Raw genomic sequence first — 19,623 nt, forward strand, 5'->3', positions numbered from 1 at the left:
AAGCCAAAGTTTAATATGAAGCCTAATTTTTTTTTTAAAAAAAGATTATAATATATATTTGTATTTGAAGTCTATTCTTTTAGCTTTTTGAGATGCAAAATTGTTAATAAATTTTTTGTAATCATTTTCTTCTAACAATTCCTTGTCAATTGATAATTTACCAACATATTAATTTTTTTATTAAGACATTGTTGGTCTTTAGGTAATATAAGCATTTAGAAAAGAATCAAGTCATTTTATTTGATTGAGTATATCGATTAGAGAATATTATTTTACGTTAACAGTTTTAATTAAAAAAAGGCCAAATACATATACAACCCATTCAATTTGGCACCATTTTTCATTTGGAATTTTTACATTCCTATGTCATATAGTAAATTATATTACCCTCCATGCTTAACTTTTAATATAATTATCTTTTATATACCTAATTACCATTTATATACATTTTAGGGGTTTTAATGTTATTAATTAATCTCCTAATTTAACTCTACCATATATTCTCACTCCCCCAAGTTTCTCTCTCCAAATCTCACCCCCTCACCCACGTATCAAACCACACCCCACGATTTCCTCTTCAATCACTTAATATTTCCTCTTCTAAAACCAGCGAAAATCTGTAATTCCTCCACCATTGACAACCGTTAAAAAGCTTTGAAGCTTTGAATTCGAATTTGGGTTTTCAAAAGGCATTGTTTGTTTGAATTGGATGTTGTTGCAAAGAATTGAGAATTCTCTCTACGTCTCTCTCTATCTCTCAACCCCAAATTTCAGTAATATAAAGCAAAGGAAAAGAGAGCAGCAATTCCATCATTGACAACCATTAAAAAGTTTTGAAGCTTTGAATTCGAATTTGGGTTTTCAAAAATCATTATTTGTTTGGATTGGGTGTTGTTGCAAATAATTGGAAATATGGTTTGGACTTTATATCTCGATTTTGAGGGGTTTTGGTGTAGACTAGACTTGGTTTTGGCTGAATTTCAGATTAAAGAAGAAGAAGAAGAAGAAGAAGAAGAAGAAGAAGAAGAAGAAGAAGAAGAAGAAGAAGAAGAAGAAGAAGAAGAAGAAGAAGACGTGACATACATTATATTGCAGAAATTGTAGTAAAATTGTAGAAAAATTGTATTATGTTGTTTATTTATTTTTGTTTTATTTATTTAACTATTGTATGAAAGTTGAACAACATTGCATAAAAATTATATTTAAGTTTTATGATATTGTAGTTGTATATAACTGAGTAAAAATAATGTATGAAAATTGTAGATAAGTTGTATAATATATAATTAGTTGTATGAAATTTGTTTTTACTATGTATAAATCAGATACAAAATATACAAAAGACATATTGTATAAAGTTTATATTTAAGTTGTATGTTATTGTAATTATATTTAACTGGGTAGAAATAATATATGAGTTGTAGATAAATTGTATAATATATAATTAGTTGTATGAAATTTATTTTTATTATGTATAAATTAGATACAAAATATACAAAAGACATATTGTATAAAATTTGTATAAAAATTGTATTTAAGTGGTATTATATTGTAGTTATATATAACTGAGTAGAAATAATGTATGAAAATTGTAGATAAGTTGTATACTATATAATTAGTTGTATGAAATTTGTTTTTACTATGTATAAATTAGATACAAAATATACAAAAGACATATTGTATAAAATTTGCATTTGACGATTTGACCAAAAGAGCTAAATTAGGATTTTGAATATTGTTAATTTGGATACAAAGGAAGTAAAAAGTTTCGACATAATGTGATTGAACTTTTGGCAAAGTCAAAAAAGTAATAAGGAAGATTGAAATGGAGAGAAAAGAGTAAAAATTAGAAAATTGAAATAAAAAGTAACATCAAAGAGAAAGCTAAATTAGGAGTTTTGACATGGTTAATCTGTTTGACATAATGTGATATTGAACTCTTGAAAATGTCGAAAAGGAAATAAGGAAGATGAAGGCAGAGTCTATATGCTCAGGCACTTCTGCAGATGAGCCTCCAAACAGTCCATTTGTTGGAGGTATGGTTCCTACTTCATAAGTTGCTTTTTATGATTCTATTATATGTAAAGGATAAAGCTGAGATTCTGGGAATATGGATATAATGGTAATTGATGTAAAAGGGGAATCTAGAAGCAATTTATGATTGTTGGTGGGAAAAGCAAAGGTAAAAAGTAAAAAATTGAAACAAAAAGTTTACACCCAAAAAAATTGGGTAAGATCCACGGAATTGTGATATATGAGTGGAAACATAAGGAAAGAAAAGAGGAGAAAAAAAGAAAAGGGTGTAACTAAATCCCTTAATTGAAGACACTAATAATGGATTGGGAGTCTTTTAAGGTGGAATGTATATATTTTGTAAACAAAACTTGTGTAGGTAGAGTAATTTACTAAACACGAACATTTAGGATAATAAAATTTCTAATAATGTATAGGAATGAAAAATCCTTTTTCATTTTAACACTCTATCTCAACCTTGTTCCATTTTGGAACTTCAACTCTTTTTTTATGTTCTACTTTAACACAAAAGCTTAAATCGGTGCAAAAAATATAGCGTTTGCCCTGGATGGTGTGACTGCACTCTCCGGCGGCGACACCTATCGGCCAAGCACGTTGTACAACCTTCAGAACCCGCATATACAACGATACCAATATCGACGCGCAATTCGCCACCACAAGAAGGGCCACGTGCCCATCTTCTGGCCGCGACGCAAACTTGGCTCCTTTGGATATTCAGACACCAAGTCGGTTCGATAACGATTATTACCAGAACTTAGTGGCTCGACATGGGTTGCTTCACTCGGATCAGGAATTGTTTAATGGTGGATCTCAGGATGCGTTGGTGAGGAGTTATAGTACGAATGGTGCGGCTTTTACAAGTGATTTTGCTGCAGCTATGGTTAGGATGGGGAACATTAGTCCACTTACTGGAACTAATGGTGAGATCAGAAGAAACTGCAGGGCTATTAACTAATTACTATAATATATAATTACTTATTAGTAAAAAATAGGGTTCGGATATTTTAGTATTGACCCGTTTGCCGTGGATGAAAAGAATCAGGTGGCAACATTTAATTGAATATTTATTACACCTCAGATTTGTGTATACACACACGTTATATTTTTTTGCACCGATTTCAGCTTTTGTGTTAAAGTGGAACATAAGAAATAGAGTTTGAGAGCGAAGATAGAACAAGGTTGAGATAGAGTGTCAAAATAAAAAATGGGACCAAGTTGAATGGGTTGTGTATGTATTTGACCTTAAAAAAAACACCAACTCAAAATTCGGACGTTTGGAAAACTATTCTCTAGGGCTATTTATAAGTAAGTCAAATGATTACTTTATTTACATAACGAAAAAAAATTCTTTCTTCTATATGAAAAGTCTATCTTTGTATTAAAAGTACTTAATATTATTATTTTAAAGTACATATAAACTTGTTATGTTTTTTGTAAGCACATAATTTTTGACCCGCACAAATTTTAAAGTTAGTTTTAGTATTTTAATATTTTTAAAATATTTACTTGACTTTATTTTAATATAATTTTAATCTTTTTTTTACTTTTAGTCCTAAGACATAAAAAAACATAAAATAATTTTATTTATCGTGTTTATCGCTTTTCTATATTTTTATCTTTAGTTTAAGATCAATTAATATATTTTTATTCATGGTATCTTAATTTTATCATGACTTTAGCCTATTTTCTTTACTTTTTTTACTTTATTTTTAGAACATTTAAAAAAATATGAAAAAGTAGTTTCATTTTTAAATTTTGTTTATTTACTTAACTAAGTTTAATTAATATTTTGGTAGGATTTTTGAGTTTGTCTTTGTCCAACAAGAAAATTTGTAGGCCCAAGGGTGTGAGTCCATTCCTTTTAACTTAAACTCAATTATTCCTAGCCCATTCTTCCCAATCCACTAGCCCATTTATGTGCAAGATTTAATCCTAGTCATCTATTTCTTTCTAATCCAATGGCCATCATCCCTTCCCACCTTCATATAAAATACTCAATTATAGAAATCATAACCCAAGTTTTCACCTCCTAGTCTTGAAAAAGGGACCAGCCGCAAGCCCTCCCTCCATCGTCGGGTCACCAGCGATAACCTCACTCCAAACGCCCACCACACCACCATACCAACCAACCTAATCTCCACAACCCCGTCGCCGCCGCCCGTAACAAAAACCAAACGGACCAGCAAGAAATAGAAAAAAGCAGAAAAGTTTTGGATTTTTGCTTTCTCAAAATGGAGTTTATGTGAAGCGTTCGAGTTCGAAACTGGATTTGCCGTCCGAGTTCATTTCTGAAAGTTTGCTGCTCTTTGAACTCGCATGGAGGTCTTTCATCAATTTCAATTTTGATCCCTGCTTTGGGCTCCACCTGAGGTCGAGTTCTTACTTTGTTCTCTACTTAATCTAGCTCACGTGCATGATTTATGCCTGTTCGCGCTTCGTGCATTAACTATTGTGCTATGACTGATTTTTATTTGTTTTTTTATTTTATTTTAAAATCTGTTTGAATTGAATTTTCAAATATGAACATTGTTGAATTCCTGTTTTTGTGTATATGTATTGATGCATGAGAAAGAAATAATCTCAATGAACCAGTGAATGATTTCAAACAGAATGATAAAGGAATGGACATTAACTGGGTCGTAGGAGTGGTATTGGACATGATAAGAATCTAGTTAATGGGGGTTTAAATGGGCTTGAGCTTTGGTCACAGTTTTACACGTGTGAACTGGATTTAAGATAAATTTCACTTAATATCATTTTATTTTTAATCGCTAGGAGTATGCTTAGGCCGCTATCATTTGGGTAGGCAAGCCTTAAGATTTTTGTTGGTTTCACGGCAAGAGATCATTCCTTTAGTTGAATATATCCGGGGAATGCCCCGAGAAATTTGTATATATTTTTATCTGAGGTATAAGGCCAGCGATGGAACATTTTGAGGAAGCATAAAATAGTATTTTTATTTTTACTTTTATTTTTATTTTGTTAGGTGGGGACGACCTCGAGCCTCTTTTGATTGCTTGTTTCTTTTTTATGTGTTTTTTTACCTCAATCTAAATATTCTTTAAAGCCAACTTGATTATGTACGCAACTGTACTAGCTATGGGACTCGGGGAATGCCTAGCACCTTCTACCCGAGTCAAATGAATCCCCTTACCCTAATCTCTGGTGCAGACTTAGTTTTGAAGTCCAAGTGTTTTAAAGGAAAACTTTTTTTTTTAAAAACGATGACCTGACACACCAAAATCAAAGTCAGGTGGCGACTTTGAGTTATTTCCTTTTGAACACAATTTTGTCATTTTTTAATTAAAAACCCTTTTGAGCTTTACTAAATTTTTTTATTTATTTAAGAGGGTTTAGTGAAGTTTGGTTAAAAAGGGGTGTGACATCTCTGGCGACTCTGCTGGGGAACCTGCAGGTTCGAGCTGGTATTTGATCTTGTTGGCTTTTAGGATATTCCGCTGAGGTGTTTGCTTTCTTTATTTGCTTTGTTTATCTTATTTCCTTGTTTTGTTGGTTATTTGTTTATCGCTTTTCTTAATGTGTTACTGTTTTATAAACTGTCATCATGTGCATAACCATGGGTTTTCTTTCTACAACAAGTCTCGGAGTACGCGTCACGTGCACGAACTCTTTGTTGAGTCACCCTTAATTTAGGAGGGGGGCCGTCGGACGTATGGAGTGGGTGGAAAGCTTGAGCAGCCACCATCGACCATACGCTCCCCCGAATTGCCTTGTTAGTGAACCCCAAACTTAGGTCAGCCTTTAGGTCATTTTTATTTGCATCATGTCATTTAGACCTAACAGGGCTCGGTCCCAGGTACCGTGTCCCTTTGTAGGAAGCCTATCCAAATTTTGTCAAAATGGGCCCGTGGCCCAAAAAGACATTCAATCATCCCTATGTGATACATGTTGCATCTTTGAGGGTAAAAAGGTCATTTGGCGGACCGATGCTTGGGAAAGAAGGGTGAAAGACGAAGCAAGTAGGGCCCAGTTATATTTTTCTTTCACTACTTTTTTAAAAAAAAGGAAAATGAAAAATGCAAAAAAGATTTTACATTTTCCCATTATTTTCCAAAAATTCAAAAAAAAAAAAAGAAAATCCAAAAGATTTTACATTTTCTATCATTTTCCAAAAATTCAAAAAAAGGAGAAAAGAAAATCCAAAAAGAGTTTACATTTTCCATCATTTCTCAAAAAGACGAAAAATATGGGTTTTCCAAATTAATTGCATTTTTTTAAAAAAGGCTTTCTCCCATGACCAATCTTCCCGAACTACGCGAACCTGATTCTCGTCTTCTGGGGCGGGATACGTAGGCAACTTACATAGGGTCCGGTATTCCTATTAGGTCCTAGGTTCTTGGCTTCCAGGGTCGTAGCCAAATCTTGCATGTATAGCCATATTTGGCCACTTTGGCCGTTTTTGCAAAAATAGAAGTGTTTTCTCAAAGTAGTTTGTTATCTCTTGTCTTAGGATCTTGAGTGTACAATAAAGCGTCCTCTTAATTCTAAGGTTCATTCCTGTCAAATTCGCATGTCTAGCCACTTTTGGCCACATCAGTCATTCTTGCAAAATAGGGTTATTTTCGCAAGAGTGGCTCAATTACCCATGTCTTAGGATCTTGAGTTTATAACTCGGTGTCATATCTCTTTAAGGTCCATCCATGTCGTGTTTGCGTCCCTAGCCACATTTGGCCACATCGGCCATTTTTGCAAAAAAAGGCCCATTTCCGCAAAGTAATTTTTTAAGACCATGATTGTCGGGATATTAGAGTCATGTAAGCTTTAAATGGAGTATTTCTCATGCATTAGGGGTCAACTTTGTCAATTTTGCGCTAATAGCCACTTTCAGCCACTTAGTCCATTTTGCAAATATAGCCAAGTTGTGTCCTGCATTTGTCGACTAGGAAATGTGGTGGGGTCACGTAGTGTCTCGAGCCGCTAACCATGTTTGCTTCATTCAGGTATGGACCCGCTGATTCGATCCAAAGTGCTGATGGTAGTAAAGATTCCTAGGAAGTTGATCAAGTGGTGGAAAATGTTTTCATCGTTAGAGCAACATGAGTTAATGCAGAAATTGGGCACCCTAACTTCCCTTCTTGATATCGCACCCCGCCCAGACTTAGTGGAGGCGATGCTGACTTATTGGGATCCGCAAAATTTGATTTTTAGATTTGGAGAGTGTGAGATGACTCCTACCTTGGTGGAAATGTCTGGTCTCACTCGTTTAAGCTATATAGGCAAGGACATGATACTTCTCCGAGACCACTCTAGGACAAGATTCCTCAGCGACCTGGGCCTGAAAGATAATAAGCATTTAAAATGTCTCGAGCAATCCTGGATATCCTTGGATTATTTGTTTGCTAGATTTGGACCACAGGATAGTTTTGACGTCTTTTGGGATGAGTTCACAACCAAGGCAAAGTGGCAAAGACGTCGCCTTGAAGCTTTCAGCCTTGCTTTGTTGGGATTATTGGGTTTTCCATTAGATGAGAGGCACATTAGCACCCGTCTACAGTCAGTGGTAATGGTACTATTTCATGAGAAGCAACGCAAAACCGTTACCGTTGTGCCGATAATCTTAGCAGAGTTGTACCGAGCCTTGAGTGAGGCTAGGGGAGGTGTCAGATATTTTGAGGGAAGTAACCTTTTGCTACAGCTATGGATGATGGAGCATTTGCACACCGCTTCCTTACTTTGTCCCATCGACCGTGCCTTGAGGGATCGGGTGGTATGCATCGAACATAGGATGAAATCTCCTAAGTTTACGTACCTAGTAGGCGTCACGGCTTGGATTGAGTTCCTCGGTTTGAGGACAAATGGGAATGTTTTATGGGCTTACCTTTGGCTACCTTTGGATGATATCTTGGTAGGGTGCCTCATGCAGCCTTTCCTGATGCTGATAGGACTCAAGTGTGTCAGACCGTACACTCCCGTTAGGGTAATGCAACAATTGGGCAGAAGACAAGAGGAGCCTCCAACTTTGAATCTTCGGAGGCACATCATAAATTTTAGCAAAAAAGCGGCTGATGAAATCAAGTATGTGCAATACTGGAACAATGCAAAGAGGATGAAGAAAACTATATTAGTAGAGGACGTCGGCAGTCCCGAGTGTACTCAAGAGTACTTGATTTCGTTACAGTCCATCCCGCCAGGGGTCAGCACCCCATTGCCAGCACAACTTAGGGGTCGGGCAGTTCAGACAGATGATTTTGAGGAGGCATCAGACCAAGATCCCTGGGATAAGCTTGAGTTGATAAAGTCTCAGTTAGCGGGATTGACAGCAAACGTGGAGCAGCATGGCCAGTATTTGTTTAGGGTCGGCCTTCAGGATGCGGGGGCACACGCCAGGGCCTTTATTGCCAGCATCGGTGTGTCTTTACAAGGCATGTTACAGAGTTTGAGCATGACGGACAGCCCAGGACCATCCCGGTCAGGATAGTCGCATTCAGGAGCAGCTTGAGGAGTCATTCTATTTGGGTGTTTTGAGATTGTCTTATGTTGTCTTTTACTTTTGTGTCTTGTCTAGAAGTATTGAGTCCTTTAGGTAGTGTCAGAGTCTGTTGTAGTGTAGTTGAGTCAGTCATGTCTTTCATTATCGTATTTCCTTTTGCATTTTAATATCGAAAAGTTTTAAATGTAAAATCCCAAAAATATTTTGTTTTCAGTTTATTTTCCACCACTTCTCCAGAACTACGCTTGGTCTGATTCATGAGGGACATGATACGTAGGCAACCTACATCGGGTTCGATCAAATCAGTTTTGGTTCAAAATAAAAAGAGAAAGAAAAAGAAAAGAGTGATAAGAGGTGTTGGAAAAGAAAGAGAATAAAGGATTGAAATGAGGAAATTGGGATTATTCCATATGACTCTGCGACCCTCAAAGCCATTTTAGAACCGTTAATCGTTGCTAGGTGCATTGTATGTAAGGTGATATTATTATTTGATAAATGCTCTAACGCTAACATGGTGGTTTTGTGTTGTTGTCCTCTGTTATCTCTATTGAGTTTCAGGAATGTGGTTAGTTTGTTGGCATCCTGGCAAGTCATCCATACAACACCCGATCAAAGCGTCAAACAGTCATGGCTAGCAGGAAAACAAACACTGGAGCTGTAGACCCACCAAGGGAGATTGTTGAGTCGGAATCGGAACTGCAAGAGGAGATCCGGAGGTTGAGGCATCAGATGGCAGAAATGTATCAAGCCTGGATTAAGGGACATCCTCCACCCTCGTTCCCTACCAACTACACAGAAAACCCTGCTTCCATTCCACCACTCTCTCAATCCCAGATGCCCAATATCATTGATCTTTCCCTACAACACGCACCTGGCTTTACCCCTTACCACAACTACCCCGGCACTTTATCCCAAACTGTTCATGCTCCGCCAACCAAAACAACCTCATACCCTGCTCCGACATCTGCTCCTATTTTTGTACCCCCTCCACAAGCTACCCTCCACCGATCCTCTAGTGAGCCTGCATTCCTCACTACAGATGCCCACTACTATGCACCGGAGCCCACCTTCAAAGTCCCAGATCCTTACTCTTACAATCCCCAATTTGAGCCTCATGTTGAAACTAACAAACTACCCAAGAACGCAGAGCAAGAAGAGATGTTTAGGAAGGTACAAAGTCTGGAGCAATCATTGAGAAATATGCAAGGGTTGGGAAACCAAGTGAGTGTAGACTATAAGGATTTGTGTTTGTTCCCCGGTGTCCAATTGCCTGCCGGGTTCAAGATGCCCAAGTTTGACTTGTATGACGGACATGGGGATCCTGTAGCTCATCTGAGAGGTTATTGCAGTAAGATGAGAGGCGCCGGGGGAAAAGATGAATTACTAATGGCATACTTCAGCCAAAGTCTGAGTGGGGCAGCTTTAGAATGGTACACCCGCCAGGACCCCAGCAGGTGGTACACCTGGGACGATATGGCTCAGGCCTTTGCCCGGCACTTTCAGTACAATATAGACATTGTTCCAGACCGTCTATCTTTGACCAAGGTGGAAAAGAAACCTAGTGAAAGCTTTAGAGAATATGGGTTCTGATGGAGGGAGCAAGCTGCACGAGTCAATCCTCCGATGGAAGAGGACGAGATGGTTAAATACTTTCTTCAATCCATAGAGCCCACTTACTATGGCCACTTGATCTCATCCATTGGTAAGTATTTCAATAATGTGGAGAAGATGGGAGAAATGGTGGAATAGGGGCTCAAGTTGAGTAAGATCATGAGCTATTCTGCTATAAAAGCAACCACCCAGGCAATCCAGAGTGGTACCGGAAGTTTGCTAGGCAAAAAGAAGAAGAAAGATGTTGCTATGTTTGTCTCCGGACCATGGCATGGCCAGAAGGGTTCACCTCATCAGTACATCCATCCTCGAACCCGGCCCCAAGTCTACGACCAAGCTCTATATAATCCACCTCAACATTACTTTTCCTCGCAAAACCCCCAATACTCAGCCAGGCCATCCCAATACCTTGTTCACCACGCACAGGCATATGCTCAACCCCCTCCTTACCCGCAATGGCGTGCTCCGACTCCGCAGAATATCTACCCAGCTCCACAAAATACCTATCCACCCCCACAACCCTATCAAAACCCCACTGGTTCAAATTTTTGATCAAGTCCAGAGTATAGGAGAGAGAGGCAGCAGCGGAAATAAACTTTTACCCCGCTTAGAGAGTCCTATGCTAGTCTGTTTCAAAGGTTAAGGCAGTTGGACGTCTTGAGGCCGATTGAGTCAAAGATACCAAATCCCCCTCCAAAAAACCTCGATTATTCCCTAAGATGCGCCTATTGTTCTGATGCTCCAGGGCATGACATAGAGAAGTGTTGGCATTTGAAACGGGAAATCCAGGAGCTCATTGATACAAACCAAATTGTAGTACAAAGCCCAGACATGCCAAACATCAACCAAAACCTTTTGCCAGCCCATGCAGAGACGCACATGATTGAAATAGTTCACAAGGACGGGGAGCCCAAAAAGTCTTCTAAGTCCGTCATGATGATTCGGGCCAGTGAAAGCAACTTGGTTAAAGCTCCAACCTCTACCAAAGCAACGCCCTTGACAGTTTAAGGGATGACAGAAAAGCCGAGCTCACTCAATTCGAAACCACCAGTGTTGGTCGTGAAAGGGCAGTCGAGAGATATCGGGGCAAGGCCGGAAAGTTCAAAAGTGGTAGTACCAGGGATTTCAAGTAAGCCTGTCATAGTTGGGAAGGGGGCTCCTACTACCCCTATCATCATTAAACCAGTAACCCAGCTTCCAGTGGTGGATGCCAAGGCTGTTCCGTCGAATTATAAACAAGTGATAGTGACATACAAAGGAAAAGAAATAGAGGAAGAAGTTAATGAAACCGGAGGATTGACTCGTTCTGGGAGATGTTTCACCCCAGAAGAATTAAGGAAAGCAAGCCATTCAAAGATAGCCAAATGCCAGTAAAGAAATCAGTCACTGAGGAAGAGGCTGAGGAGTTCCTGAAAAAGATGAAAGTGCAGGATTATTACATTGTGGAGCAGTTAAGGAAAACACCAGCTCAGATTTCTCTTTTGTCTTTGTTGATAAATTCAGATGAACATTGCAGGGTCTTGATGAAGATTTTGAATGAGGCACATGTTCCTGATAAGATCACAGTGAACCACTTGGAAAAGATAGCTGGCAAGATCTTCGAAGCAAATAGGATCACTTTCTCAGACGATGAACTTCCTATGGAGGGTATAGAACACAACCGAGCTTTTTATCTCATGGTGAAGTGTGAAGATTCTGTTGTCTCAAGGGTTTTGGTTGATAATGGCTCTATTGAGAATATTTTCCCCTTGTCTACTCTGCAAAAACTAAAGATTGGCACCGAAAGAATCCACTTGAACAGTGTGTGTGTTCGAGGCTTTGATGGGGGAGGTAAAGATTCTGTTGGATATATAATGCTCGAATTGTCGATAGGGCCTGTTGAGTTTACTATGGAATTCCAAGTGTTAGATGTGCTTGTCTCCTACAATCAGTTGTTAGGCAGGCCCTGGATACATGCTACTAAGGCAGTCCCATCTTCTCTGCACCAAATGGTGAAGTTTAAATGGGACACGCAGGAAATAGTTGTGCGCGGTGATGAGGACTTGTCAGCCTGTAATGATACAATTGTTCTGTTCATCGAAGCTGAAGATGATAAGGGACCTTGGGTCTATCAAACTTTTGAAACAGTGTCTGTTGAGAAAATTCCTGAAGGAAAATGCATTCCGGGTCCTAAGCTATCCTCCGTGTACGTCATGGTTGCGAATGAAATGTTGAAGAATGGTTTTGTGCCGGGCAAGGGTCTAGGCTCATCTCTGCAGGGTATTGTGCATCCAGTGCGCCCCGGTGGGAATCTTGGTACATTTGGTTTGGGATTCATGCCCACAGAGAAGGATGTGAAAAGGGTTAAAAATCTGAAATAGAAGGTATGGTCGCCCCCCAAGCCCGTCCCACACATCTCTAAGTCTTTTATCAAGCCAGGGGTCGAAAAGCCTCCAACCTTCTCAATGCCAAAACCTGTGGTCGATGTTGATGAAGTGCTGATCAAGAGGTTCCAAAGTCTATTCGAAGAGGTCAATATGGTAGAAGTTGGTGAAAGCTCTAGTAAAGCAGATGTGCAGCTCGTTGGCCCAAACGTGAAGCTTAGCAATTGGGAAGCTACTCCTCTCCCCACCAAGAAGGAGTTTTGGTAATTTGCTTTGTTTTCCTTTCTGTTATCTGGGTTATTCCAGGGTTGTAATCCAGATTTTTAGTTTTGCTTGTTTTGATGTTCAAACCCTTCTATCCTTTTATTTTCAATGAAATGCAATTTTTCGTTTTCCGTTATTCTTAATAGTGCTTTATTTTGTTCTTTTTCTTTTGTACAGTTCTTTTTATGCTGGTTGCAGTGACATGACATGCATGAAGAGTTTTCAGCCGAGTCTTAAAAGCCAATCTAATTCTGAAGTAATAATCCAAGAAGTAGAATATGATGATGAAATAGAATATGATGAAGAAGCAACATTTGAGGAAATCAGTAAAGAGTTAAAACAATTTGAAGAAAAACCAAAGCCTAATTTGAGTGAGACCGAAACAATCAATTTAGGGGACTAGGATGATGTTAGGGAAACCAAGATAAGTGTGCATTTAGAGCCGCAAGTTAAGGAGGAAATAATTAAAACATTATTTGAGTACAAAGATGTCTTTGCATGGTCATATGACGATATGCCGGGCCTGAGCACTGATCTGGTAGTTCATAAATTGCCAACTGATCCAGCATCCCCTCCTGTCAAGCAAAAGTTGTGAAAGTTCAAGATTGATATGAGTGTGAAGATCAAAGAAGAAATCACAAAGCAGCTTACTGCAAAGGTCATTCGGGTCACTCGATATCCCACTTGGTTAGCCAATGTTGTGCTAGTACCAAAGAAGGATGGTAAGACCAGGGTCTGTGTTGATTACCGTGATCTTAACAAAGCAAGCCCAAAGGATGATTTTTCATTGCCGAACATTCACATTTTGATCGATAATTGGGCCAAGCATGAGATTGGGTTTTTTGTGGACTGTTATGTGGGATATCACCAGATCTTGATGATGAGGAAAATGTAGAAAATACATCATTCATCACGCCATGGGGAACATATTGTTATCGGGTAATGCCATTTAGTTTGAAGAATGGTGGGGAAACTTACATGAGGGCGATGACCACCATATTTCATGACATGATACAGAGGGAGATTGAGGTTTATGTAGATGATGTGATCATAAAGTCAAAGAAGCAGTCTGACCAAGTTAAGGATTTGAGAAAGTTTTTCCAAAGACTCCGCAGGTATAACCTCAAGCTCAATCCAGCGAAATATACATTTGGTGTCCCGTCGGGGAAGCTGTCGGGATTCGTGGTTAGTAGACGCGGCATTGAGTTAGATCCATAGAGGATCAAATCCATTCAAGAGTTACCACCACCAAAGAACAAAACAGAGGTGATGAGTTTGCTTGGAAGGTTAAATTACATTAGCAGATTCATTGCTCAGCTTACGACAACCTGTGAGCCCATCTTTAAGCTGCTAAAGAAGAATGCTATGGTCAAGTGGACTAACGAATGTCAAGAAGCATTTGATAAGATTAATATGTACCTGTCGAATCCACCTGTGCTGGTCTCACCAGAGCCTGGAAGACCTTTAATTCTCTATTTGAAGTCTTGGATAATTATTTTGGCTGTGTATTGGGTCAACATGACATCACGAGAAAGAAGGAGCAAGCAATCTATTATCTTAGTAAGAAGTTCACTCCCTATGAGGTTAAGTACACTCTGCTTGAGAGGACATGTTGCGCCCTGACTTGGGTTGCACAAAAGTTGAAGCATTATCTGTCGTCCTACACTACTTACCTCATTTCCCGCATGGATCCTCTAAAGTATATCTTTCAGAAGCCTATACCCACGGGAAGACTGGCGAAGTGGCAGATTTTACTTACTGAGTTTGACATCATCTATATGACTCAGACCGCGATGAAGGCCCAAGCCTTGGCCGACCACTTGGCCGAGAATCCGGTGGATGATGAATATGAGCCACTGAAGATTTATTTTCCTAATGAAGAGGTCATGTGTGTTGACGAGGTTGACCGAGATGAAAAGCCAGGTTGGAAACTCTTCTTTGATGGAGCTACTAACATGAAGGGTGTCAGAGTAGGGGTTGTACTTATATATCTGAAACAGGGCAACACTACCCTGTAACAGCCCAGCTTCGATTTCATTGCACCAACAATATGGCCGAGTACGAAGCATGCATTCTAGGTTTGAGGTTAGCTGTAGACATGGGAGTCCAGGAAATACTGGTTCTGGGAGATTCAGATTTGTTGGTTCATCAGATTCAAGGAGAATGGGAGACTCGAGATTTAAAGCTCATACCGTACCAACAGTGACTGCATGATCTTTTTCAACGGTTCAGGTTGGTTGAATTTAGACATATTACCATGATTCATAATGAGATTGTTGATGCCTTGGCCACTCTGGCGTCAATGTTACATCATCCGGACAAGGCTTATATCGACCCTGTACACATCCAAGTTCATGATCAACATGCTTATTATAATGTGGTGGAAGAGGAAATTGATGGCGAACCTTGGTTCCACGATGTCAAAGAATACATCAGGTCGGGGGTATATCCAGTACATGCTACAGGTGACCAAAAGAGAACTATTCGACGTCTGGCTAGTGGATTTTTCTTGAGTGGAGGAATCTTGTACAAGAGGACTCCAGATTTAGGACTGCTGAGGTGCATAGAAGCTTCAAATATCATGGCCGAAGTGCATTCTGGAGTTTGCGGGCCGCACATGAACGGGTATGTCTTGGCAAAGAAGATACTTCAAGCAGGTTATTATTGGCTCACCATGGAACGAGACTGTATCAGTTTTGTTCGCAAGTGTAATCAATGCCAAGTACATGGTGATTTGATTCATTCTCCCCCATCTGAGTTACACACAATGTCTGCACCTTGGCCCTTTGTTGCTTGGGGCATGGATGTCATTGGACCAATTGAGCCGGCAGCGTCAAACAGGCATAGGTTTATTCTGGTTGCCATTGATTACTTTACCAAGTGGGTTGAAGCTGTAACTTTCAAGTCCGTGACCAAGAAGGCAGTGGTGGATTTTGTTCATTCAAATATCAGTTGTCGGTTCGAAATTCCCAAGGTGATCATCAAAGACAATGCCGCTAATCTCAATAGTCATTTGATGAAAGAGGTATGCCAACAATTCAAGATCATGCATCGGAACTCCACTCCGTATCGCCCCAAGGCAAATGGAGCTGTTGAGGCTGCTAACAAGAACATAAAGAAAATACTTCGTAAGATGGTTCAAGGTTCTAGACAGTGGCATGAAAGGTTGCCTTTTGCCTTACTGGGTTATCGCACTACTATTCGCACTTCAGTAGGTGCAACTCCTTATCTGCTGGTATATGGAACTGAGGCAGTTATACCCGCGAAAGTTGAGATTCCATCCCTTCGGATCGTTGCAGAAGCTGAAATTGATGATGATAAGTGGGTCAAAACCCGGCTAGAGCAGTTGAGTTTGATTGATGAGAAAAGGTTAACTGCAGTATGTCATGGTCAATTGTATTAGAAGAGAATGGCAAGAGCATACAACAAAAAGGTGCGTCCTCGGAAATTCGAAGTAGGCCAGATGGTATTGAAACGCATCCTTCCTCATCAGGCTGAAGCTAAAGGCAAGTTCGCCCCAAACTGGCAGGGGCCGTTCATAGTGACAAGAGTGTTGCCCAATGATGCTTTGTATTTAACAGACATAGAAGACAAATGTGTAGATATGACTATTAATTCTGATGCAGTTAAGAGGTACTATGTATGATCTCTTTGCTTACCTTCAATTGTATTTTGTACTTGGCATGTTCAAAGTTGAAATGACAAGGGCATTTTGTTCTGCTACCCAAACACTTTCATCCTTTGTTACCCTTTTTGAGCTTTATTTATTTTCTTTCATACCTCTCTTTTGGAATCAGTAACAGAATTAGAGAACGAAAAAATGATGATGAATGAATGAATGAAAAATAAGAAGAATGAAAAAGAAAGAAAAAGAAAAAAAGAGAAAAGAAAAAAAAAGAAAGAAAAAAAAAAAAGAAAAAAAAAGAAAAAAGAAAAAAGAAAATAAAAGCAACAAAAACAAATAACTTCCTTCTAAACTACGTTCGACCTGATTCCTTTTAAGGATACGTAGACAGCCTTACGGTTCGGTCCCATCAAAATAAAAATTAAAATTCCCCAGACCCAAAGAAACTGGGGCAGAAGTTTTGGTTTTGAAAAGATCTGATTCTAAAAGTTTTAATCTTGACCCCTCTCATCTTAAGTTAGTTTGAGCCTTCATGCCACCTTTTCTTTCTAACCCTATCCAAAAGCCTACATTACGGTCCAAACAAAGACCTTCTGATCAATCTTTGAGGATTCCAGGTCAAGCGAGATAGAGGTATGATTTACATCATGGGTAACACTTTGTTCACGGGCGCAAGAGAGAAAATTTAAAATGAGAGAGTCTTATTGGTGAAAACCCTCACGGGCACCGTAAGGCGATGGTGAGCTGAGAGAAAATTTAAAATGAGAGATTCTTATTGGTGAAAATCCTCGCGGGCACCATAAGGCGATGGTGAGTTGAGAGATGAAAAAATGAGAGGCTTGTTGGTGAAAACCCTTTGGGGCGCTACAAGTCGAATGAGGCTCATGACTTTACAAAGAATTTGGATCAGTGAAAGCCCGGTTTTGAAGTATGAAGACAGGACATGAACTGAAAATATAATTGGTTGGACGGATTAGGCTGATCGATCTGAAATGCATGTCATGATCATTGGAGCTGGCTGCTTCCCTCAGATAAGTCTTCTTTTCTCATTCTTCTTCATATAGTCATCCATGCTCAAAAGTTTTCCTTTGTTCTTTTTGTCAAAAATTATTTCACTTTGCTCTTTGATTCTATCTTTATGGGTCTCTTTTGAGTTAGCCTTGTTGAACAAGCAGGAAAGGATTTCAAAGCCTACTACCAGCTTCTAAATTGCACAAAGCGGAGTCCGGCCAGGCACATCACAATTGACTTGATTTAGAGTAAGCAGTATGGTGATAGCTGAGGTTCAAGCAATCAAGTGAATCTTGAATTTTGAGAAAATACGAGGATTCAACAACTTTCAAAATGAAAACACAATGCAACAAGTGAGTGTGAGAGATTCAGGTCATGTAGAGGTTTTGTGGTCCAGTTCCAATCAAAAGGTCAAACAACTTCTTGCTAGCCCGAAGCAGCTAATCAGAATGAGGCATGGCAGTGGCGGAAGCAGACACTCAGCAAGGATGCCACAAACTAACCACCACGTTTTCAAACTAACAAGATTTTATTTGTCTGAAACAGGGGCAAGAAAATTTTAAATCCACAGGGACCTCCCATGAAAAAGCATGGTTCAGGGAGCAAGAAATTATGTTCAGAATCCTCAAAAATGAGAGCATGGCTCAGGTAAGTTCATTCTCAGTTCTCAGGACCCTCCTGGATAATGGGATTTAGTTTTAAAGCTTTCAGGACCCTCCTGGATAATGGGATTTAATTTAAAATTCTCAGGACCTCCTGGATAATGGAATTTAGTTTTTAAATTTTCAGGACCCTCATGGATAATGAGATTTAATTTAAAATTTTCAGGACCCTCCTGGATAATGGGATTTAATTTTAAATCTTCAGGACACTCTAGGATAATGGGATTTAGTATTTAAATTTTCAGGATCCTCCTGGATAATGGGATTTAATTTAAAATTTTCAGGACCCTCCGGGATAATGGGATTTAGTTTAAAGCTTTTAGGACCTTCCTGGATAGTGAGATTTAATTTAAAGCTTTCAGGACCCTCATGGATAATGGGATTTAGTTTTTAAATTTTCAGGACCCTCCTGGATAACGGGATTTAGTTTTTAAATTTTCAGGACCCTCATGGATAATGGAATTTAGTTTTTAAATTTTCAGGATCCTCCTGGACAATGGAATTTAGTTTTTAAATTCTCAGGACCCTCCTAGATAATGAGATTTAGTTTTTAAATTTTCAGGACCCTCCTGGATAATGAGATTTAGTTTTTAAAGTTTTCAGGACCCTCCTGGATAATATGACTTAGTTTTAAAGCTTTCAGGACCCTCCTGGATAATGGGATTTAGTTTTAAGTTTTAGATGAGATTTAATTCGAAGTTTTCAGGGCCCTCATGTATAATGAGATTTAGCTTTTGAATTCTTAGAGCTCTATAGGTAACATGATCCGATTAACACTCACAAATATGCCCAGATCCCAATCTGGGGCAGAAAAATTTCTTTTGTTTTGTCTGTTTTGTTGCAATATCAAGCACCCACCTGGATAACGAGGGAATACAATTCAAGTTTTAGTAATCAGGCGCCCACCTGGATAACGAGGAAATACAATTCAAGTTTTTGGTAATCAGGCACCCACCTGGATAACGAGGGAATACAATTCAAGTTGTCGGTAATCAGGCGCCTACCTGGATAACGAGGGAATGAAATTTAAGTTTCTGGTAATCAGGCGCCCACCTGGATAACGAGGAAATACAATTTAAGTTTCTGGTAATCAGGCGCCTACCTGGATAACGAGGGAATACAATTCAAGTTGTTGGTAATTAGGCGCCCACCTGGAGAACAAGGGAATTCATTTCAGACTTACTTCAATTCACAAATTTAAGAAGCATCAGGAGCCCGCCTGCAGAACATGGTCCACTTTTCAGTCTCATGTTGAAGATCAAATGGAGATTCAAGGAAGATTCCATACAAGAAGTAGATAGGATCTTGTATTTTTCTTTCACTTTGCTGTAATTTTTTCTTTTTTTGTGATGTAATGGCAGGAACCGCGGACCGTAACCTCGACGGCACTTCACTCGACTCTCCACCTCGGTACTCCATCATCCTTCTCACTTCTGAACTACACGTGGCCTGATTTCTTTATAGCCAAGGATATATAGGCAGCTCGGATACCAGGGCTCGGTCACAATCTTTTTTGCCATATTTATTTTCTTTTGAATAAGCGTCGGGTCATAAATCAATTACGTTGCTTATTGTTCTATGCTCCGGAAACTCTTCATGTTTACG

The 19,623-nt window shown here is 39.1% G+C and overlaps 1 protein-coding gene across 1 annotated transcript; it reads left to right on the plus strand.

The window, feature by feature from the left end:
- Positions 1 to 3,847: 3,847 nt before the first annotated feature.
- On the plus strand, positions 3,848 to 8,702 carry LOC107775491 (uncharacterized). The gene is made up of 2 exons (XM_016595225.2): positions 3,848 to 4,401; positions 6,993 to 8,702. Exon 2 carries the CDS (start codon positions 6,995 to 6,997, stop codon positions 8,468 to 8,470), a length of 1,476 nt encoding a protein of 491 aa, XP_016450711.2. The 5' UTR covers positions 3,848 to 4,401; positions 6,993 to 6,994; the 3' UTR covers positions 8,471 to 8,702.
- Positions 8,703 to 19,623: the final 10,921 nt, after the last annotated feature.

This window comes from Nicotiana tabacum, chromosome 21, assembly GCF_000715075.1.
Source record: "Nicotiana tabacum cultivar K326 chromosome 21, ASM71507v2, whole genome shotgun sequence".
Lineage (NCBI taxonomy): Eukaryota > Viridiplantae > Streptophyta > Magnoliopsida > Solanales > Solanaceae > Nicotiana > Nicotiana tabacum.

Bases quoted from the DNA above. Each gene is read 5' to 3' on its own strand.
- LOC107775491 (XM_016595225.2), top strand. From the start codon at position 6,995: ATGGACCCGCTGATTCGATCCAAAGTGCTGATGGTAGTAAAGATTCCT.